This window comes from Colletotrichum aenigma (assembly GCF_013390185.1).
Source record: "Colletotrichum aenigma strain Cg56 chromosome Unknown KSG_Cg56_contig03, whole genome shotgun sequence".
Taxonomy (NCBI): Eukaryota; Fungi; Ascomycota; class Sordariomycetes; order Glomerellales; family Glomerellaceae; genus Colletotrichum; species Colletotrichum aenigma.
The window spans coordinates 140571-161981 of record NW_023500909.1 but is presented as its reverse complement, the minus strand read 5'-3'; the positions used below and the strand labels follow the sequence as shown (position 1 = coordinate 161981).

Here is a 21411-nt window from a genome sequence, read left to right as displayed (position 1 = left end):
GAGTCGCTAATGTCGTTTACATATAAATACATTTCTCTGGCCCCGTGATATTTGCCGATGATCTAGTAAAGCGTCACGGATGTAACGTGGATGATGGCGTCGATGTATGTCCTGTTCTCGATGGAGCATGACGTGCCAGGCTTCAGTTTGAACATGCCATTCGGCCCAATCTGAAAAGGGTCTGTCATGTCCAGCTTCACCTTGACTTTGCCCACGGCGACAGAGCATATGCGCACCTTGTCCTCCTCATCGGTCCAACGATGAGAGCCGCCAGGCTTGATAACGATGACGTTAAAAGCAATATCTTCTGAGACGCTGACGGCTTGGTTGGATGTAAGGTATGCATTCGAGAATGCCACGTCTGCGAGTATGTCAGTGAAAGATGCATGACGTGACGGCTAATCATCGACTTACTCGTCGGTTCCTGGCTCTGGTCGTCGCGAACACGTCCAGGAGCGATTTCCCACTCTTCCATGTCCAAGAGCTCTGCTGGCATTGTCTGACCTGCATTGGGAGGGACGATAGCGACGGGAGCCGGTTTGGTAGAAGAGGTCGACGCAGGGGCAGAGTCGGAAGCGGTCTTTGTGGCCGCAGAATGCCTCGTAACTCGTCTCGGCGGGCTGCTTGGTCTCGACGTATTCACAGGCGTTGTGCCGACGGGAGGTGTGGTGATGGCTGGGGAACAGTGAGCCGGTGAATTCACACCGGATTGGTCATCACCAGCAGGTCCTCCATAAGGAAATTTGGCGTTTTTGGGCAGGCTGTAAGATGGCGGTGCAGACGAGGGAGGGATGGCGGGAGGCGGAATAGGAGTAGGAGTTGCGGCAGGTGCAGGGGATGGTAAAGCAGTCAACGTCCGCCCTCTAAAGGCTGGCAGAAAATCGCATTGCACTTTCTGCCTTTTGTAATTGCACCGCCACTGGCAGGATGCGCATGCTTCGTTGACGGTCTCCTTGAGCCACGAAGGTGCTCTGCTGGAAAGGACGATACATGGGCGAAGAGTGTTTTCGAACGCGTCGTGATCTGGCCCATTGCATGTTGAGCATGACACAGGCGCAGGATCGCCAGCCAAAAACACCAAGAGCGAAAGTGCAGTTAGGGGCGCCAAGTTCCCAACGCCCGAGTGCTTCATCGTCCACTGGGGAGGGAAATGCCTTGCCATTGGTAATTTCAATAGAGCCTTGAAGTCCGGTCTCTCGGCCGGGAGTCTGTAAGTCGGTGACAGTTGAGAGGTGAGGTACCCCAATAAGGTCATGGGTTTTGCAGATTGGAAATATGACGGTTGTGCCAGCTCGTGGTGGTTTGGTAGGGTCGAGTAAGGGGCAGCGTGCGAGCGTGTTGTCCTGGTCGCTGTCGTTTGTGGTTGGGGTTGTGAGAGAGGTTGTGACAAAGGCTGAGGTTGAGGCATCCCCGCTGCTGATGACATCGCTTGAACCTTTGAACCATATGGCTTATAGACTGTGGTCTGCGGTTCTGGCATCGGCGGCTCGTCACCCTGAAGCGGGTTTCTAGAAACTATGACTGGTGAGGCTCGTGTTGTTCCCGGAATGTCAAAGAAGCTGACAGCCGAAACGGTGCCATCTAAGTTGTCGTTGTACATGGTGTTTCGATGCCTTGCCTATGGTGTTGTCAGCCACGGTGGCCCTATGCACACAACCTCGTAACTTACCCCGAAGTGCTTTCCGAGCCCCTGAATCGACCTGAAGATGAAGCGACACACGCGATCGGGGCAGATGAATGGATACTGGGGATCGGAGTGCAGCGTGTATCCAGTGGGCAAAAGCGCGCCGCATGACGCTTCCAGCGGGGCATTCTCCCCCTTCCATTGGCAATACAGACGGTCGCCGTCGTTGGTAGTTGTAAGCTCATTTTCGGGTCGCCCATACAACTAACAAGACAAGTACCGTTAGTATGTGTTTGGAGAGGAAGGCCTTGGTTTTCACTGACTGATGGTAACACTTTGGGCGGGCGAGGTGGCGGGTCAGCGTTTCCGCTGTCAAGCTGGACCGGAGCATCGGGCTCAGAGTCGGAGTCGGAGTCGGTTGAATCATCGTCGAGCATGCCATTGTCGTCCGAGGATGATACAGATAGGGGTTGCCTCTTGATGGGGATGAATCCCGGTTTGGCGCTGGACGTTGGCTCAGCAGACGTTGATGTTGGCATCGACTGTCGACTCGACCCATGGTGGGCCGTGGTATCCTCCGATCCAGATCCCACGCCATTCTCGGTCAGCCTGCGTTTGGAGTCACCGCCCGACAAACCCGATGACTGTTTTCTCTTCGCCTGTAACGCCTGAGTCCAATTGAGAGCCGGCCTTGAAGGCTGAACATCTGCAGTGCATGTTAGATTGTGCTCTTCGAGGTCCATCCAAGCAGATTTTGGCCTCCTCAGCTATGCCAGGCTTGGCCTCGAATCATCCATAGGCGCACTCACCGCCACTTGATACCCGTCCAATAATCTCCTCTGGTTCCTGGGAATCCGCTGAAGTCGACTTGGCCTGCCACGACTGCTGCAATGCCTGGATCTTGGAGCTCATCGACAGTGACGGCTTGGCAGGTGTTACATCCTCCAACGGCGTGTCCTCAGGGCTGAATTCCGATTTCACGGGGCCTTCAGGATTTGAAGGCAGGATATCGCTCTCAATACGAATGGGCTCCGGGCTGTCCAGGACCATGCTGTGGTCCTGAGTTGGCGGGGCGAGGTTGGGCACCCCGGCTCCAGAGATGGGGTTGGCTCCCGCTGGCGTTGCTAATGGTCCGGTCGAAGTTGAAGTGGACGGCTTAGAGCTCAGAAGTGAAGCTGCCCACGGAGGCGCCTGCAGGAATGCGCCGGGCTTGACGTTCACCTTGGCACTAGTACGCTTCATCTTCCTCGCGGGGTCCTCTCCTGCGCTGGAAACCGACGATGGTGAGGCATTGCGGTTGGCGGCGGTTGAATTCAGCACCTTCGTTGCCGACGTGGCGGGAGCCGACTGAGGCGGTGGTGCGTGGCCGGGTACAGGGATTGGTATGGGTGTGGTGCGTGGGGGGTTGGATGCCATCATCGGGTTTCTTTGTCGTCGCGAATGCGATACCCGTTTGAGCGAGCATGCGCTGCACGGGGTACCTGCTGTGGAAGCTGACGACGTTGTTGGTGACAGGCTGAAGCGCCCTCAAAGTCGCAGAGGCCTCGATATCGTGAGCGTGTCAAGTCTGCGTCGAAATCGGCGCCTCCCGGTCGTTGATGGCGATCTTAATGAGCGATTCTGGATGTTGAATAGTAGGAATGAAGTGAAGACGTTTCGTGGGAGACGCGACCGGGACGCTGGACGCGACTAAAGTGGCAGGGACCAGGGCATGTACCTGCCGCGGGAATTCAGCAGTGAGGTACAAGGAAGGCAAGACCCACCCCCACTTGGAATATCTCCAAGCTCATATGAAAGGGAAGGAAGAGTGAATCTACGGTTAAGACTCCTTCCAATTCAGAAAGGTGATTTTTTAGTATTACCAAGGGTTATCCAGACAAATTCATCATTCGCTCATGCCTGTTAAATTATAGGGGGGTTACTCTCACCAGACGTATCGCTTGAATAACAGTAACCTCAGAAGAAATTCAGAAGATGAAAGAAAAAACAATGGACTACGACCGGAGATATATAGGGCCACCTCAAGAACTCGAACCATCAACCTCTGCCGAAACCAGGCATACAATCCACCTCTAGGCCATCTTGCGACGGTCTGTTCGCCCATTGTTGGCAGTCTTGGGAAGTGAGGTGAGCTACCAAGGTAGCCGCTCCGCTACACACAGCACACACAGCACACACACGCAGTGTCATGGATGGTCTGTATGATTTGTACAAGATATTCTACATCTACGCCCAAGACCTGTCTCAAGATCCCAGGCCGTACTACACATCCCCCCCTCATCCCCTCACCAGATGCAGCCGCACTACCACATCACCGCTTCGCCTTCTGGGCCTTGGCCGCCTTCTTCGCAGCCTTCTGCTTCGCCTTGACGTTCTTGGCCCGGCTGGCAGCGTTCCTCTGCTCCTGGAGCCTCTTGCTCGCCGCAATGGTCCACTCGTCAATCTCCATGTCCGCAAACTTGGCCGCCGCCGCCCTCTGCCCCGTCATCATCTTCTCCTTGGCCCACCGCTTATGCCTGAACCGCGCCTTGCGGCTCATCCCGCCCGTCTTGAGCTTCACCAGGCGCCCGATGCGCCAGTTGTCCTCGCGGTACGAGTAGTCGTCGCGCAGCTTCAGCACGCGCGGCGGCTGCGTCGCCACGCCCTTGGTCGTGCGCGGCGCCGCGCGCACGACCTGCGTCGGGATGCCCGAGGCGGACACGGCGGGCGTCTCGACGGGCTTCGAGATCGGGTGCGCCGCCATGTTGAGCTTGCGCTTGCGCTCCGCGTGCGTCGGGTACGGCAGCACGTCGTCCTTGTTGAAGACGACGCCAATGTACTTGCGGTCCGGGTGCCGCGCCGGGTCGCGGTAGTACTTTACGTAGCCCGAGGCCATGGCGTGGATCGTGTGGTCGCGGCCCATGATGCAGTTCTCGCCGGGCCACCAGAGGGAGCCGCGCTGCTTGTAGATGATGTTGCCGGGGATGACATACTGGTCTGTGATGTGTGGGGAAAGGTTAGCAAAACCCGACCAAAAGGCTCAATTGCAGTCTCCCCCCCCCTCCTGCTCCTCCTCCGAGAGACCATGTATTGTGTGATCACGTACCACCCGTCCGCTTCGCTCCCAGCTTCTTCGGTATCGTCCTCTTGGGCTGCAGCTTGTAGGCACCCTGCGACTTGACGGAGGCGTATCGGCGTCCGGCAACGAGGGCATTCGCGGCTGCCACGACGGAGGGCTGCTGGGTCGGGAGGACCGTCGGCCGGAGGAGACCGGCGGCAGCGGCCCTCAAGGGCTGCTGCATTCGGAGTAGACGCATGAGGTGTGTTTCGGGGACGGGCTGCCCATTCGTCGTCGGATGGATTGGCTGGCTCGGCGATCGCGAATTTCGAGGGACCTTGGAGTTTGCCCAGGGAGATCGCCTGAGGATATTTTTCCGGCTGAGTCAGCGGGGTGCGATAACGATAAGGATGACCGTTGGTCGTGGTGGGTGTCCTTGGTGCATGTGTCTTTTGGACAGCTGGGCGCATTCAGATGCAAGAACAACGACAACGCATGCACAAACATTCGCTCACCTAAAATCACTGCAAAACACGTTTACAATCGCTGAATTGCTTCTGAAACCAAGTGCCCACGATGCGCCTCCTCGCCTCCCTCCCCATCGTCTTGCTCTCCCTGATTAGCTCGACGCAGGCCCAGTTTGGCTTCTTTGAGCAAATGTTCGGCGGCCAGCAGCAGCAACAGCAGCCCCAAAACGTCCCCAGCGACCCGTCGCAATACCAGCAACGATATGACGGATGTGAGTACTTGCTAGGAGGTTGGTTATCATGAGGATCCAAAAGCTGACGCCTTGCAGCCTACTGTGAACACTACCTCTGCCCTGACACCCTCGCCTGCGTCCACTTCCCGCACCACTGCCCCTGCCCCTGGCCCGCGAACCAAGACAAAGTCGAGCTCGCCGAGGGCAACCGCATCTGCGTTTCGAGGGGCGGCTTCGCCGCCGGCGAGGCGGCAAGGAAGGTCGAGCTTGCGCGCAAGGGCATGCTCTGAGAGATGATGATTGCTAGACTCTAGAGAATGATGGGAACACCAAGCATCGCAGGCGCAGGATACCAATGGACACGTCCCCACGGGGCGGCCAGCAAAATGTCACAGTTATTATCTCACGAATGGGACCGGAGTTGTTAGGCAATGGAGACTCTATTGAATATGCCATTTGCCGGCGGAAGCAAAAAGCCTACCTACTCGTGCTGATACGCTCCTGCCTGGTGGCGGTGTTGCAACCACCTGACCACCAGGAAGGAGGGGCGCCTGCTGCAATACTGGTGAATCGCGACGATTACAGACACGAAGGCCCCGGAACGCCGCAAAAACCATGCGTGATAACCACCCAGAACTCCTTCGTGTGTCACCACGCCGTTGCCGGATGCTGATCTCCACCTCGACCCCAAAACAGGTAAACAATCCGTTAAAATGCTCGTAATACGTCTCCCGTGACATGTCTTCTCTCCTTGACGCGGGCGCAGCCAAACGGTGGACAAACCGCCGAGCCAGCCGGCCAAAACTCATTCGCGATGTTCGTTGATGGTGTTGGGGCTCAGGCCTGGCCGTTGGTGGCCTGACTGGGTCGTGGAAGAGCAGGGACAGGAGGCGGGTTGGCGGCGTCTTCGTCGTCCTCCTCTTCGGGTAGTTCCTCGGGGTGGCCCAACAAGTGGGCCACATCCTTCATTTCGTAGTGCTTCTTGCGCAACTGCTCGAAACGATGGTGCTTCTCCCTCTCCTCGGGGGAGAGACCAGCCAGGTCATCCTCGTCGCCGCCGTGAGAGGAGTCGGTTTCCTCGACGTGGACGGCCTTGAGGGCCTTTTCTTTTGACGACTCGCTCTCCGGGACCGCCTCTTCCGGCTCGCCAAGCGACATGACAGGGATATCATCTTCCACGCCAGGGCCAGCACGAGCCGTGCGAGGCTTGCGCTCAACGGTCGGGTCTTCCATCTCTTCGTCTTCGGAGGGGTCCTCGGTGGGGTCATAGTGCTTAGCGTAGGGGGTCTTGGGCTCATCGATCTTCATGGTCGAGGAGCGCTCCTGCTCGGTGAGGTACAGGTTCGCCTCGTCCCACTTGAGGCGCTGGGAGGACTCCAAATCCTGCTCGTCGTCGCCGTGAGCGGAAGGGGTGTGGCTGGACTGACGGCGGGAGCCGGAGGGGCGGGCGGCGGAAGAGGAGCGACGGTGGCCGGCGTTGTACTGGGTGTTGACGATGGTGAGCTCCTTTTCGGTGAGAGGGTGCTCTTCGCTGGGCGAGGTGGGCGGAGATCTTTGGAACGAGTTCTTGAGGATTCCTGCAAACGATATCAGTCAGTCTTGCAGCTCTATCGTGCATCGTGGGATTTGCGCCGGTCGGTAGAGAGGGAGAGCGAGGACTTACCCTTGGGTCGCTTCGCGTTGTGGCCCGGAGGGGAATGCGACGGGGGGCTGTGATCGACGACGGCTGCCATTTTGAAGTAGTTCGCGGGTGGATGAACTAGGCCGGACGAGCTTAGGGTTGATGGTTTGGTGTTGTTGCTAGAGGGAAGAAGTTGCGGACGTGATGCGAAACTCGTGAGGTGTGATGGTGTAGGTTGTGTTGTGGCTTTGGTTTACCAGCAAGGAAGTTGTGTAGTCACAGATGTGGGCAGGCAGTAGGTAAAAAATAGCGGGGTTCCGTAAATCTGGTGACGAAGGTGGTCGGTCGGTTTGCCGGGGGGGTCTTGAGGAGTTGAAGGCGACGGACAGGACTCAGGACGGAGAATGGGGTGGTGCAGGTGAGGCCGGGTGGTTCGTGACCTGCAGAGGGCGTTATGGGTACCTGTACCAGTACCAGTACCTGTGGAGGGATGGTGCGGGTGTGGTGCGGTTCGCTCAGTGGTGCGCTCAGTGTGGTGCAGCAGGGTGGGTGCGCCGGACCAGGGGCTGACACTGGCACTGCTAGAGACAGAGACCTGACAGAGAGACCTGAGAAAGATAGATGGAGAGAGGAGGCTCGTGATGTTTGTGAAACAAGAGGGGAAATGCGATGGATGATGGATGGCGACAGAGGGCGAGGACGAGGGCGAGCAGACAGAGGAGGAATGTGACGAGGTTGTCGGGGCGAAGGGGCGGGTGTCGGCAGAGGGGGATGGGTGATCCAGGAATAGAAAAGGAGACGAAAGACGGTGAGGTGTGATGGAGGTCACTGGTGCCCCAGAGGTGGTGATGAGGGTGGCAGGTGAGGCTTTTGGGGTATTGCTGCTGCTGGGGATGTCTTATACAATCACACTCTGGAATAAGAAGAGAAGAAGATGCACGAAGCAGGTGCCGGGTGCAGGTGTAGTTAACAAGACACGACACGTGAGGGAAGGGATGCTCCCAAATAAGTCAGTTACGGATGCCTCTCATCGTCAAGTCGTCTTCTTCCTGTTTTTTGAACCTCATCCAACAAGATGGCTCCCTGCTTCGCGATGGAGGGTGAGGGTGTGGAGATGGAGGCTGGGGGTACCTCTGTGCCTCTCTCTGCTGGAGCGGCTTCACTGCAAAAGTCACGGTTGGAGCGTCCTAAGAACTTGACGTCGGGTGTCACTGCAGCATTAGCCTCTGCTTAGGTACTGTAGCTTACCTACATACCTACCTAGCTTATTAGGCACCTACCTCTCTAGCTTATGTTTTTAGTTGAGGTAAGGTAAGGCAAGGAAGGCATCTTGAGGTGCCGTACACATCAGGTACCGTGCCTCGCCCAAGATAAACTGAGGCGAGCAAGGCGCAGCAGGACACCAACTGACGGGAGGGGGCATCTTGGTGCCTGTTTCGACTACATTGGCCGCCAGTGCCCATGGCGGGGTTGGGCTTGCCTCAGGCTGCTCGGGCTGCCACTGCCAGCGCCCGTTGGCCGCCAAACTGTCGGACACGGCGACTGGTGGAACCTGCTGGACAAAAGAGAGCCCGGCCCGGCAAAAGTACCCGCTACTTGCTTCTTGTTACCGGCGCGCAATCCGGATTGGACGACGCCGGCAGGTGTGGACCCTGGAACATGCAGGACCTCCCTTCAGAGTCCAAAGTCCAGGGCAGGTCCTCAGCCGTTAAGCGATAACGACTATTGAAGCGACGATAAATACTGGAGTACGACGATAAAGTAGAATAGCTATAGGAAAAGTAGTCGACATAGCACAGGACAAATAGGCGGTCTCATCGCACCGCCCGAAAATCATCCTATTTCCAGATCTGCATCCTGCTGCGTTCGTTCGACAAGGTAAGCTGTACTGTAATTCACCTCAAGTGCGCCACTGGCTCGCTCCTCTTCCGACTCTTTCCCTCGCCTCCGGAATCCCATCCGCACCAGGCCCGAACCAGCTTGAATTGACCATTTTACGCTTCAGCCGCGGCATTTCGAGCCGGCCCGCTCCCATTGACTGAGCTGCATCGTCAAACTCGCTTCCTGACTGCTGCTGCCTCCAACCTCACATTATTCGTATTACCTTACTCCTCCCTCGCTACCCCCATCGTGACGACGTCATTCGACATGCATCACCCCTCTCACACCACCACCACCACCACCCACAAACCATACAACGCTGAGCTCAGACTCAATCCCTTCCTCACCTTGGATTCCCCTCAATCGCATCCAGCAAACCGTGCCTGTCATCCCAAAAACATGACCTCATGCAGACACTCAAATCCAACTAGACTCTTCCCCAGACTTCATGCACTCCAGCTAAACCTAGCCCGGAAGCCCTATTCATTCTCTGTACTGCGTAGGGGCCTTCCTCCCAGATAATGAAGTTAATCGATCCTCACTCCGTCATCGACAGACGGCCCCCGACGCCGGCACGCAACCATCTACGTCTTTGCCAGTCCAAAATCCGGGGTGCATCCAAGTCAGCAAGTCAGCACTTGGTGGCTCTTCTTTGAATTCTGTCGCCAAAACATTTGCCGATCCGTCCCCGCTCCGCACTCGGCCAGTCAACCTTTGCTGCGTGCGCGCTGCCGTAGTCCCGGTGGTCAGACATTGCCTTTCTCGCTGCCACTCTCCTTCCGCCTTCGGTGTCCGTCCAATCTGTCCGACGTCTCGGAACCCCGTTGCTATGTCGCTTTGACCCTCCGACTATCATCACATCATTTCCCAAACGGCCCGCTCTCTGCCGTTGTTTCTTCTTCCTCATCCGGCCGCTCATCCGCCGTGTGTTTAATCCCCGTAGGAGACCCCGTTGAACCGCCCGTCTGGGTTCCACTAGAATCCCGGATGGAATCTGCATGAAACATTCCATGAGTCGGGAACAAACAAACATCCTGATGCGGGTCGCAAACAAACCTGTTCTAGACTGCTCACATCGCGGTCTACTTCGCAGTGAATTTATTTGCGGCCAATACTCGTCCCTCCCATGTCCATGTTCGAATATCTGTTTTTGTTTTCGTGAGTCACATTTGTGTTGTCACTTTCCTGGAGCACTAGAACAGCGCATATCAAGAGTGTTCAACTTTCCCGCCTTGAGCCCGCAGTACCTTTGGAAACACTTGATGGCTGGCATCTCTTTGGAATTTTGGCAAAAGGCTGTACACACTGGACCCTTAAAATGAAGCTGATAACTCCAGCTTCCCGTATTCCTTCTAGAAGGTGTTCATGCGGCTGAATGCAATGACGCACAGCCTCGAAGCATCACCCATCCTCCGAGGCTATGAACGCGGGCTTATCCGTGAATCCTTCCGTTCATCAGTGATACACACTGCTGCGGTCTCTCCAGTGGCACATGTCGCACGAGCCAACTTGGGTCACTCCACCCCGTTATTGCATACAAAGGTCACACAAAAACTTCAGATGGCTGTTGATCAGGACATGTAATATCATCAGCTTACGTGAAGGTGTCTGACTTGATGCAGCACTGCAGCCGTTGGGTCTTTTGTGACAATGAGATCGAGAGTACTTGGCTAAGTTTGATGAGTTCTTCTTTTCTAAGGAATACTTCCGGCCAACTGGACGTCATTCTGTGCTTTGTGTTTTTGACACATGTGTGATGTAGCTGAGTTGGGGCTCATGCTATGCTCGCGTACTTACATTGTAAGCTGCCACTGCTGAAAACGGCAACCGATCAAGTGCCACCCTAGCTGTTCAACAGACGGACATTGTTCGCTGACAGGTTTGAGGCATGATTCTCTAATCTGCCTGAGTATTTGCATATAACTGCAGCATCTGCCAAGTACTTTTGCAAACAACATGCATACCAAAACGTGCATGTTCCTTCAAGCCAAACCGGTGGCAATGGAAAACATATGCTCACCAGATCTCGCCTGGCCCGAAATGGGCCGAACTTCTCGAATGGGTTATATGATGATGAGACCGCCTATTTTTTCTGCGCTAGAGCGGCTACTTTTCCTATAGCTATACTCTAATCACTTTGACACCATCGTTGTCTTCGTCGCTTCTATTGTTATCGTTGTTTTCATTATAGTCGTCCTTGTCCTCGTCCTCGTCGTCCTCGTCGTCCTCGTCGTCGTCCTCTTCGTCGTCCTCTTCGTCGTCCTTATCCTCGTCATCGCTGTCGCTACCATCGCTTGCGACAGGAGTAATCAAGTGCACAGGAAACATAGCCGTGAAACACAGCAAAATTAGGCGTTCTCGTGATAATTGAGATCTCGGTCATAGTACCCACTCCAATGGACCGCACGTTGAAAGCGCTCACACGCACCTAATAAACTTAGTTGCCAACCGAGCATCTGCGCATCCTTATTTCTAACATCCTTTTCGGGGAATAATGACCATTGCGAAGACAGAACTGCTCGATTTCATGTATGGTCTCAAACAGGGTCGAAGAGCTACGCGATTGGCTGCCCTCCGAAGCGCAGACGCCTTCGTGGTTTACCTGGTCAACAATGCACGTACGTACGCCGCTTAGAGACAGTGATATGCCATTATCAAGAAACAATGCCACATAGAGACTGAAAAAGTGTTGAGTATCATCCCGTGATTCGTGGCGGTTGGTAGTCCATTCTTTTGATATCAACATGACATCTCGTATCCGCCATGTGCCTCTATGATGGACAACAGAGTTGGACCCCTACTTTCTATACCACATCCTGGTAATTTTCGTTCTCCTCATCTTAGCCTGAAGCATGAAGACGCCATACATCAGCGCTTCGGGCGTCGGCGGACAGCCCGGAACGAAAATGTCCACGGGGATGATGCGGTCAACTCCTCTGACCACCGAATAACTGTAGTGATAGTACCCGCCACCGTTTGCGCAACTGCCCATACTGATAACCCATCTCGGCTCCGGCATTTGGTCGTAGCATTGCCGGACGGCAGGGGCCATTTTGTTTGTGACGGTTCCAGCCACGATCATCACATCAGCTTGTCTAGGAGACGCGCGAAAGATGATACCCAGTCGATCCTGATCATATCTCGGCATCGAAACATGCATCATCTCGACACCGCAGCACGCGAGACCGAAGGTCAGGGGCCAAAGGGAGCCTTGTCTGGCCCAGTTGACAATCGCATCGAGCGTCGTTCTGCCCCCCTCAAATCAGATGATGGACAATAGAAGATCCAAAGAGGAATCAATAAGGAGATGCTTACAAGGCGTATTCAACGGCATTTGAAGGTTCTTTTCTTGCCAATGCCTTTGATTTAGGTGGAATCTTGAAAGGTGGTGCCCCTTTCGTTTTGGCGTCGGTGTGGTTCCGTCGATAGCGTTCTGTCGGCGCTGATGTCTGCGGAAGCAACGGAATGCCCGGACTGATCTGAGTACCAGCTTTTGCTAGAATGTTTCGCGTCGCATGGCGAGAAATCGCTGTTTGTCACTTTAGAATTGCTCACTCTTGCCAAGGCTCTTATCGGGCGGCTCGTTCGAACGTACCTTTTTGCAAATTTACACCGTACATCGTGGGAAAGACCAGGAGAGATTGGATCTCATGCACTGAAATTGATAGGACTTGTAAATAGCACACTCTTGCGAAATATCGATTGATCAAGTGAAGACGAAGTGAACACAAGCACTGACATCCAACAATCAGATTGACGCCGCAAAAACATCAATGTTCAGCAGAAATGTCCCCAGAAAATCTCAGTGGAAAAAAAAAAAAAAAAAAGGGAGAATTTCTCTCTCGGAATATTCAAGGACCTCATCCGCACTCCTAATGTCCCCGATGGCCGTTCATGCCCCCATGATCTCAACTTACACGGCATGCCCAGACTTCCGAATCAGGCTTAGCCCAGCCGACCGTCAGGAGTGGATCGCGCTGGATTTAAGGTGAAAACCCACCGGCGTCGCAGCCAACGACCCCGGCAGTGGGATTGTCCGGCCCCAGGTCCAGGGTTTCACTCCAGGTCCGTCAAGGACAATTGCAGTCCGCCCAGTCCGCGAGATTCCGACTAGCTCGGATAAAACCCACCTCCTTTCACCATCCCCGTTGACGATTCCTTCACGCCCTTTCCGTCCAAACCCACCAACAAACACCGGGTGATCTGTCTCGGTTCTATGCCCGATTTCGATTGATCTCCCAGTCTATCAGCGTTGGGCCTCGGGAGCCTACTGCGACCCGAGATGCCGGAGTATGTCGTTGGCGCCGGCGGCCGCGGGTACACCTGCGCGACCTGCGGTAAGCAGTATCAGCGGAGCGCTCATTTGCGACGGCACGAATCCACACGTAAGTTCTGCGATCTGGTCTCTCTTCTATCGGTTAGTTCCGGGCGTGATGGGCAATAATTGCGTCTCAATTGGGGGACTTTTGTTCTCGAGATCATGAGGCCATTCGCGAGCCCCCCTGAACTGGGCTTGTTTTTTGCTATCCTGATGTGGTTTGGCTGCCTTCATAATTTTGTGGACATCATTCATCCCTTGTAGCTCAGGTTCAGTCATCGACTTGCCAGCTGAAGTCGAGTGTGAACCGTTCATCTCATCTGCCATCATCTTCACATGCTATCTCGGTGTTCGTGACGCTCACACCTTTCCAGATATCGAAGGCGCAAGCTATAAGTGCCCTTACTGCGAAAAGTCGTTTGCTAGACGGTATGTTTGACGATCTTCTTCTAGAACCATTTTTCTAAACCAGCACAGCGACGTCTGCCGCAAGCATACTATTCACTGCCCGAACAAAAAAGACCATGAAGCCATCCCCATTCTCAAGCGCGGCCAAAAGCCCCGGGCGTGCGATGCTTGCTTCCACAGCAAACAATCATGCGACACATCCGATCCATGCGAGCGCTGCGTCTCTCGCAAGCTAGCATGTACCTACCACAGGCTCGAAGACGCGCCGTCCGTTGCGACGGATTCCTCGGCTTCGTCAACAGCCGTCGGTACTCCCACCAGCAACAACGACAAGGACCGTACAAAGATCACAGTCGCCTTCCTCCTCGGCCTCACCAACCCAAACTCGGAAAACATTCTCGAATTTCTCGCTAGTGAAGCAGCCGCCAGGACTGAAGGCGACGGGCTTGATTCGAGTATGAGACCGGTGGTGCCTGCCCCGTTCCCTCCGAGCTTGTCTATCGACCATGACTTTGCTGCCTTCCTACCGTACCCTTTTGCAACTGGTTTCGTCCCCGAGTCAATTGACTACCTTTATGCCATGTCCGGGCTCGCGGAAACGTCCGGACTGACAGCGTCGCTGATACATACACCAACTTCATCATACGACCCGGCAATATTCGAGTCGCGGGCAGCCATGATCGTCTCTGAACTTGAAGAGCTCCACCATGCACTGAAGATCTGCGACCCGTGGTATGACGGAGCCTTTGACCGCGTTGCTGCGACTTCCGTCTTCTCGGCGGAGAATCTCTGCGTGTTTGCTGCCACGTACTTCCGCGTGAGCCACATCGACTTTCCCATCCTGCACCGGCCAGACTTTGGCACGGACCGGACGACGAAAGAGCTCCTCATTGCTGTTGCTGTCTCCGGCGCCTTGAGATCACCGCCCAGCGATGACGCTCTGGCTGCCCGGGCCTATCTGAGTCTCATCGAGGAGTACATCTTCAGAAGGCTCCATAGGATGATCCCGAACGGCGTGACGCCTGAGTGGACCCCTGAGCTGGAGGCGAGCCTTCAAGCAGCGGTCATGATTCATAGTGTGCAGTTCTTCCGAAACGACATGGCAACGCGGCGGAAGAACCGCACGCAAAGACTTCCGGTGTTGGTCCAGGCCGTGCGTTGTCTTGGGCTGGCTCAGACGAGGCATGCGCCGCTATTTCAGTACGATGAATTTGTGCGGAACGAGTCTCGCATCAGGTAGGTCGTGTCTTATCCGGAGTTTTAGTCGATCTAACGATTACAGGCTGGCAACTTGGATGGCTTTGGCAGACTGGCAACAAACTGGCATGTTCAACGTTCCGTCCATGATCTCCACCTCAGAGATAACGTGCGATCTCCCCTGTCCGCTAGAACTATGGGATGCCAGCAATGCAGAGGAGTATTATGAAATTGCCAATACCAAGGGGTTCAATCCTGCTAGGAGGATAGTATCACTTAAGCACTGCATGGATGCGTTGATGAGCGATACTTGGAACGGCATGGGGAGCTTCCCCTTTCAAGACATTAATGCGACGGACCTACAAATTCTTATCTTTGGTATGGTAACTCGACCGTTTAAGTGGTACTTTGAAGCTGACGATTTGCAGGTATCAATGGCATGGTGCTCACGGCAAACTTGATGGGCGTCCTGGGCCCCAGCACCCGGAATCTCTCCCGCGCCATCTCCAGGTGGGAGGCGATGTGGGAGACCATACAAGGCCGCATGGATCCCAACGTATTCGAAAAGAGCGGCATGGTCAGATACAACACTGAGCTCTGCTGGGCAGCGAAGCAGATCATCAAAGTCGCCATCTCTGGGGATCGGAGTTCGGCGTACATGCAAAAGGTTGGCCACGAGTCTCTCGTGGAATTGCATGAGTTTGTGCGTCAGTACAGGGACATATAAGGGCGTTTGAGCGGTTTGCGAAGCAAAATTGTTGCATAGGTTGCCGGTTGCTTGCACTTTGGCATCGTGTATTTTTCGGTATTTGGCGGCATCACGGGATGGGAGCGTGGAATATGTTGGTCGGCTTCATGATCATGGAAGGTTAGCCACCCAACTCACTTGATACTCTGACAAATGGATAAAAGCAGAAGCTCTTGCCCAAACCTGTTCATCAGGACTGTCAGCTAGGTGTGCATGTCATCGCTGATTCTCGGCACGGCAAAGCCAAAGTTCGGCACCGAACTAGTGGGCCTTAGTCAGTTCAGCCGAGGCCGACCCCGAAATTTCTTCCCGCTCACCAACACACCACGTTCTCGGCACCGAGGTCAAGAAGCAAACCGGCTTTTCTTCTAATCTTGTAGCAGGTCTTGCCTTTTTCTTTTCTTGCCCAAATCGAATCGCCGAAAGTCGACATGCCTATGGTCACGCCCAGTTCGCCGAATACTCGCCGAAGAAATGGACGGCCGCACGCCTGCGGCCCATGTCATCGGCGCAAGGTTGCCTGCGACCGCGCTCGCCCAGTCTGCAGCAGCTGTCGAAGACGGAGAAGGCCGGGAGAGCCGTGTAACTATGAGACCGAGGATTCCGAGCCGCCTGCATCGACGACTCGGCAGCGTGTTGGGCGGAGAATAAGGAGTGCGTCGCCTACTTCAGCCAGCCCCGGGGCCCGGACCCGCCGTCGCTCAATCACCGAGACTCGCGATCGTTCTGAGAAGGAACGCAACAGTCCCGAAATAAACAGCCCGGTCGACACGCAATCCCCTGGGTTTCTTGGCTTCACTTCCTATCTCGGCATATACGAAGAAACGCGGGACGCTCTGTCGCCTTTCCAACCCCAACTTACAAGCAGGGCACGCAGAAGCGGTATCAACACACCCAACACAGAACCAGAACACAAACGAGTGTCAGATGCAGTTTTAAAGACATGCATTTCTGTTCTCCAAAGTATCCCTCGAAGAGAGGATGCGCAAGTTTTATTTGGCTCCCACTTCAACGAGTGTGACATTGCTTTCCAGCTGATTGCGCCACGCGCCCTCGACCGCTTTTATCACCACCATGGCAGGCTGTTTGAGACGATGGATCACAACGCGGCGAAGCTATCAGACTTGGCAGAAGCCATTTGCATGAACACATCCAAAGTCTTTGTGGAAGATGAACCGGACGGCAACCGCTATATTGACCAGTTTTCAGGAGAAAATACCCGCTGGGAAACTCTTGGCTTGCTCTTCACGTACTGGTTTCTTGGTTCGCGGGGAGTCAAGAACACACCAAAGACAGTGAAGCCTGCAGCAGTCTTGAGGAAATGTCTCAATGATTGCGTTCTGCTCGCTAGGGCCACGGCCTCAAAGGCGGGGAATACGTTGTCGGTCTACCTCCATTACAAGCGGGGAATTGTTGACTCTGTCGCTGATGGAGATGCCAGTAAGTTCTCAACTCGCCTGTTATTCTTGCTGTCGAAAAGTCTAGGAGACATTGTCGCCTTTCCACCAATACTTGAGAAGTTTTATGGCTGATCTGCGATCGTAGGCCTTTCGTGCTGGCAATCTCACGGAGAGTGCGTGACTCTCTTGACATCTCTCGGGCTTCACATCGACGACAGCGCGCCAAATCAGCCGTATGTGCCAACTCTCGCGTCCGAACTGCGGCGAAGGTTGTTTGGCCACGTCTTTCACAGCGACAAAGCAGGATCTACCTTCACGGGTCGTCCGCCTCTTTTGTGCGGCAAGTTTACTTCGACACCCTTGCCACTTGCTCTTCGGGACGAGGACTTGTTGGCGGACGAGACCACCCGAAAAGCGGCAGCAGAGGCCCTTGACAGCCACGGGTGGAATAGAGATGGCGCCCTTCCACCTGTCGGTAACCTGCGCGCCCGTGTGTGCTTCTCCATGATCCGTGATGACATATTTGAGATCGCTCTGGCAGTCAGACCCGTGGTAGTTCCAGCGCTGCAAATTTTGATGTAGGTGATATCTCGTAGGTCTTGAGAGTGTGATGCTGACTGCTTTTCAGGGGCATCAAAGAGCGACAGCTGCAGGCTTATGCTCAGCTGCCGTCAGCGATGCGGTTGAACACCGCGGAGGTGAAGAATTCGACACTGAACGACGGTACGCTCTACACGCTGATGGTTGTGCACCTGGAGCACCTGCAAAATCTGTTCTTCGTCGAACAACTGCTCTTTCGTGGGGGCCATACGAACAACGATGACCTGTTGCGGGTTAGCTTCGAGATGGTGTCGACTGCCGTCATGTTCTGGACCAACATGGATCGGTTTACCCCGTTGCATTGGGACTTCATGTGGCTGGTGAGTTCAATCATTCTTTCTGAGAATTAGTAATCCCCTCTCTTGATGATTCTGACTTTGATCGCAGGTAATGGCGTACGCCGCTCCGGGCGGAGGTGTTCTATGCCTGGAGCTTCTCCGGCCTACACCCACCGGTGACCCTCAAAATCCCAAACCCTCCCGCTCCAACATCATCCAACAGCTCAGTCTGCTGGTAGGATTCCTATCCTGGGTCAAGCCATCAGCCCCGAACGCAGACCTCTGCGCCGACTGCAAAGTCGTAATCCAGCACGTACTCGACCACGCACTGAATGACACGGGCGCCGTCGGCAATGCTCTTCCCGTGGACATCGCAAGCTGGGACGTGTCTGCGCAGCTGGACTTCAACTTTGACCTCATGGACACGTTTGACTGGCTGCGACCGGATTTTACTTGAATGCTGCCGTGTCCCGCATGTGGCGGCTCAAATCTCGGAGGATGTCCCGGGAGTGGCCCCCCACACTTCCGACCGGCAACACCTTTTCGGCCGGCGCTGGCATCGGCGCCCCTAAAACAGGCAGGAGCGGAAGGTCCCTACAGCGAGTTGTCTCACCAGCGGAAATTACTTTCCACTGCTACATAGGCAGAAAAAGCCAAGCGACAGTTTCTGCTTTATCCCTTTAATCACTCAACCGAGTTGTCGAATGTAAAGCTTCGCTGCCAACGATGCCACCAGTCACTCACCTCGTTCAAAGACTCCAGGCCGAAGTCTTCATCGCAAGCTCGCAATCGGTTAGAGCTGTAGCTGTCTCACTACAACATTGCAATCTCCCGTCTCGGCAAGACATTCCAATAAAGAACGCGTTTACAGCGTGGCTCAACCGCTGTAAAGGCCCCTGACTCGCTCCACCAGCGGTACCTGGTGTCGTTGATTGGGCGCTATTAAAAGGAGCACTATCCAGGAAGCAACAGTACGACGCGTCAAAGCCCCGAAATCAGGGGCTTGTCAAAATCTTTCCAGTGCCGAAGCTGTGCCTTACAAGGCGACGTATCTCTTTCTTTGAGTTATCGTAAACTTGGATTTTATTCGTATCCGGTTGAAGAACAATCCTCTTTGGACATGATCTTGTAAACGCCGCGCTTGCTCGGTTTTCCCCCTCCACAAACCCCGAGTCAGCACACTCCAAGCAGGGGCGCTCGCCAAATCTTTGACGACCATGACGGCCCCCTGCGATAGCGGCCGCGCGGTCTCCACGACGGAGAACGCCACAAAGCGGGAGCCGTCGGTAGCTACCGCCGTTGGTTCGGCGAGCGAGGACTCAAGCGTCAAAGACGACCAGAAGGACTACGACACCGAGAAAGACACCGCGGTGGAGTCTGAAAAGGAGGAAATCGGACCGCTTCAACAGATTCTCAGCACCCGCCAGCTGGTTATCTTGATTACAGTGTAACCCTTCTCTCAATTCTAGAATTCTTCAGAATAAGCACTTTGGCTGACTCTCACCAGCGTCTGGTTCTACAACTTCACGCTGGGCTTTTCCTCTGGCATTTTCAAAGTCTTGACCCCGTATGTCACGAGCGACTTCAGCCAGCATGCTCTTACAGCAACAACAGCGGTCGTGGCCAATGTCACTAGCGGCATCATCAAGCTGCCGTATGCGAAGCTCCTGGACCTCTGGGGAAGGCCCCAGTGCATGGCCTCGATGGTGCTGTTCACGACCGTCAGCGCTGTCATGATGGCCGCTTGCCAGAACGTCGAGACGTACTGCGCAGCGCAGGTATTTTACTACATTGGCTTCTTTGGCATCCAGTTTAGCTTCACCATCCTCATCGCCGATGCCATCCCCATGCGACACCGGGCCTTCGTCATGGGCGTCCTCGCAACTCCGTCACTCCTGTCGATATGGGCGTGCGGTCCGGCAGCGGAGAGTGTCCTGGACACCATTGGCTTCAGGTGGGGATTCGGCATCTGGGCGATTCTGATCCCGATTTGCTCCCTGCCTCTGCTGTACTTGATGTTCAAGTACGACAAGCAGGCGCGGGACGCCGGGCTTATTTCGAGGCCAATCCACAAGCAGACTTGGCAGGAGAATTTTATTCACTACTGCAAGGAGTTCGACGTCATCGGACTGCTGCTTCTGGCTTCGGGTCTTTGCTTCTTGTTGCTGGCAATCAGCATCTACTCGTACCAGTCCCAAGGCTGGGGTTCGCCGATGATCATCTCCTTCATCGTCATCGGCGTTCTGATGATTGTGGGATTCCTGATGTACGAGAAGTATCTCGCCCCTGTCACATTTCTCCCATGGCACCTTCTCACGGACCGGACTGTGGTGTTCACCAACTTGCTGGCCGGAACGCTGTATACGTCCGACGGCGTGGTCGCAGCATACATCTACTCCATGCTCATCGTTGAGTTCCACCAGTCTGTCACGAATGCCACCTACATCAACAACATTGAGATGGTTGGCGCCTCCGTCTCGAACCTGCTCCTCGGGGTGGCGTTGCGGTACAACGGCCGCATCAAATACTACGCCCTCCTCCTCGGAGTCCCCCTTTACATCCTCGGCGAAGGCCTCATGGTGGGCCTGCACATCCCCAACCCATCCGTTGGCGTCATGATCTTGTGCCAGATCCTTATCTCGTTCGGTAACGGCGTCATGTACCCGATCGAGCAACTAACGCTCATGGCCGTGTCGCACGCGCATACTCCCGCTCTGCTGGCGGTGGAGACGACGATCGTGGCGTGCGGCAAGGGGGCGGGCTCTGCCATCGCAACAGCGATATGGACCGGGCTGTTCCGGAAGAAGCTGGCGGCGCACCTGCCCTCGTCGGAGCTCACGAAGCTCGACAGTATCTACGGGAGTCTGGAGGTGCAGTCCTCGTACGCGGACGGAAGCGAGGCCAGGATGGCGATCGACCGGGCGTATGGAGAGACGCAGCGGGTCATATTCATCGCGGGAACATCCATTCTTGCGGCTGCGTGGATTTCGGTGCTGTTCTGGCGGGATATTGACGTCAAGAAGGCCAAGGGCGGTAGGCGCAGCTGATGATTTCCAGTACCAGTGTATGAAACCAAAGCACCTTGAGATACCTGAGGTAGACAGCAATGTTTGGGCAAGCAGGCATGGAAGATACCTATGGATTGCAGTGCGTGCTCCTCCATGCACTCGACTCCAGCGCATCCGATGCGGCGGCTTTCCCAAGTCTACCTTACGCACCTGCCATACCGTATCTTCAGCTGTGCAGTTGGGAGGGACGGTCTTGCTCCCGATGAGGCTTTCCTCGGACCTACCTCCTACCTGCCTCGCGCCATCTGCGTCTGGGAAGCCGTCTATCCTACCCTGCCTGCCTGGGTAAGGTACCTTAAGGAAGGCGTATAATCCCTGATTTGTGCTGCACTTCTCCCGCCCTTCTTCTCCCTCCATCGCACATCACAACATCAAACCTACAGCCGACCTCTCCAGTCCTATGAAGCAATCTCCTTGACTCTCTTCCACCGTTTGTGGTATTTTATTTCATCTTCGCCTCTACCCTAGGCCTTCCTTACTAGTATCTGCACCTGCCACCACCAACACACGCCATGGCTACAAGTGACAACA

The 21411-nt window shown here is 55.0% G+C and overlaps 8 protein-coding genes across 8 annotated transcripts; 4 read left to right on the top strand and 4 right to left on the bottom strand.

The window, feature by feature from the left end:
* Nucleotides 1-62: 62 nt before the first annotated feature.
* CGCA056_v003989 (uncharacterized protein) lies at nucleotides 63-3040 on the bottom strand (the record flags this gene model as incomplete). Its single annotated transcript, XM_037319245.1, has 6 exons — nucleotides 63-361; nucleotides 415-675; nucleotides 1444-1618; nucleotides 1670-1888; nucleotides 1948-2330; nucleotides 2434-3040. 6 exons carry the CDS (start codon nucleotides 3038-3040, stop codon nucleotides 63-65), a joined length of 1944 nt encoding a protein of 647 aa, XP_037180767.1.
* An 895-nt stretch (nucleotides 3041-3935) lies between these two features.
* CGCA056_v003988 (54S ribosomal protein L2) lies at nucleotides 3936-4920 on the bottom strand (the record flags this gene model as incomplete). The annotated part of the gene is made up of 2 exons (XM_037319244.1): nucleotides 3936-4600; nucleotides 4710-4920. The coding sequence occupies 2 exons, from the start codon at nucleotides 4918-4920 to the stop codon at nucleotides 3936-3938; spliced, it is 876 nt and encodes a 291-aa protein (XP_037180768.1).
* Nucleotides 4921-5237: 317 nt separating this feature from the next.
* Nucleotides 5238-5651, top strand: LCL2 (Long chronological lifespan protein 2; the record flags this gene model as incomplete). Its single annotated transcript, XM_037319243.1, has 2 exons — nucleotides 5238-5400; nucleotides 5458-5651. The coding sequence occupies 2 exons, from the start codon at nucleotides 5238-5240 to the stop codon at nucleotides 5649-5651; spliced, it is 357 nt and encodes a 118-aa protein (XP_037180773.1).
* Nucleotides 5652-6198: 547 nt separating this feature from the next.
* On the bottom strand, nucleotides 6199-7094 carry GLC8 (the record flags this gene model as incomplete). The annotated part of the gene is made up of 2 exons (XM_037319242.1): nucleotides 6199-6938; nucleotides 7025-7094. The coding sequence occupies 2 exons, from the start codon at nucleotides 7092-7094 to the stop codon at nucleotides 6199-6201; spliced, it is 810 nt and encodes a 269-aa protein (XP_037180774.1).
* Nucleotides 7095-11660: 4566 nt separating this feature from the next.
* On the bottom strand, nucleotides 11661-12026 carry CGCA056_v003985 (NADH-ubiquinone oxidoreductase 19.3 kDa subunit; the record flags this gene model as incomplete). Its single annotated transcript, XM_037319241.1, has 1 exon — nucleotides 11661-12026. The coding sequence occupies one exon, from the start codon at nucleotides 12024-12026 to the stop codon at nucleotides 11661-11663; it is 366 nt and encodes a 121-aa protein (XP_037180775.1).
* Nucleotides 12027-13145: 1119 nt separating this feature from the next.
* On the top strand, nucleotides 13146-15513 carry CGCA056_v003984 (uncharacterized protein; the record flags this gene model as incomplete). The annotated part of the gene is made up of 5 exons (XM_037319240.1): nucleotides 13146-13200; nucleotides 13556-13610; nucleotides 13659-14825; nucleotides 14872-15164; nucleotides 15215-15513. The coding sequence occupies 5 exons, from the start codon at nucleotides 13146-13148 to the stop codon at nucleotides 15511-15513; spliced, it is 1869 nt and encodes a 622-aa protein (XP_037180776.1).
* A 1115-nt stretch (nucleotides 15514-16628) lies between these two features.
* CGCA056_v003983 (uncharacterized protein) lies at nucleotides 16629-18269 on the top strand (the record flags this gene model as incomplete). Its single annotated transcript, XM_037319239.1, has 4 exons — nucleotides 16629-16974; nucleotides 17080-17512; nucleotides 17563-17854; nucleotides 17922-18269. The coding sequence occupies 4 exons, from the start codon at nucleotides 16629-16631 to the stop codon at nucleotides 18267-18269; spliced, it is 1419 nt and encodes a 472-aa protein (XP_037180769.1).
* Nucleotides 18270-19029: 760 nt separating this feature from the next.
* MFS2-3 (MFS siderochrome iron transporter 1) lies at nucleotides 19030-20859 on the top strand (the record flags this gene model as incomplete). Its single annotated transcript, XM_037319238.1, has 2 exons — nucleotides 19030-19259; nucleotides 19320-20859. The coding sequence occupies 2 exons, from the start codon at nucleotides 19030-19032 to the stop codon at nucleotides 20857-20859; spliced, it is 1770 nt and encodes a 589-aa protein (XP_037181910.1).
* Nucleotides 20860-21411: the final 552 nt, after the last annotated feature.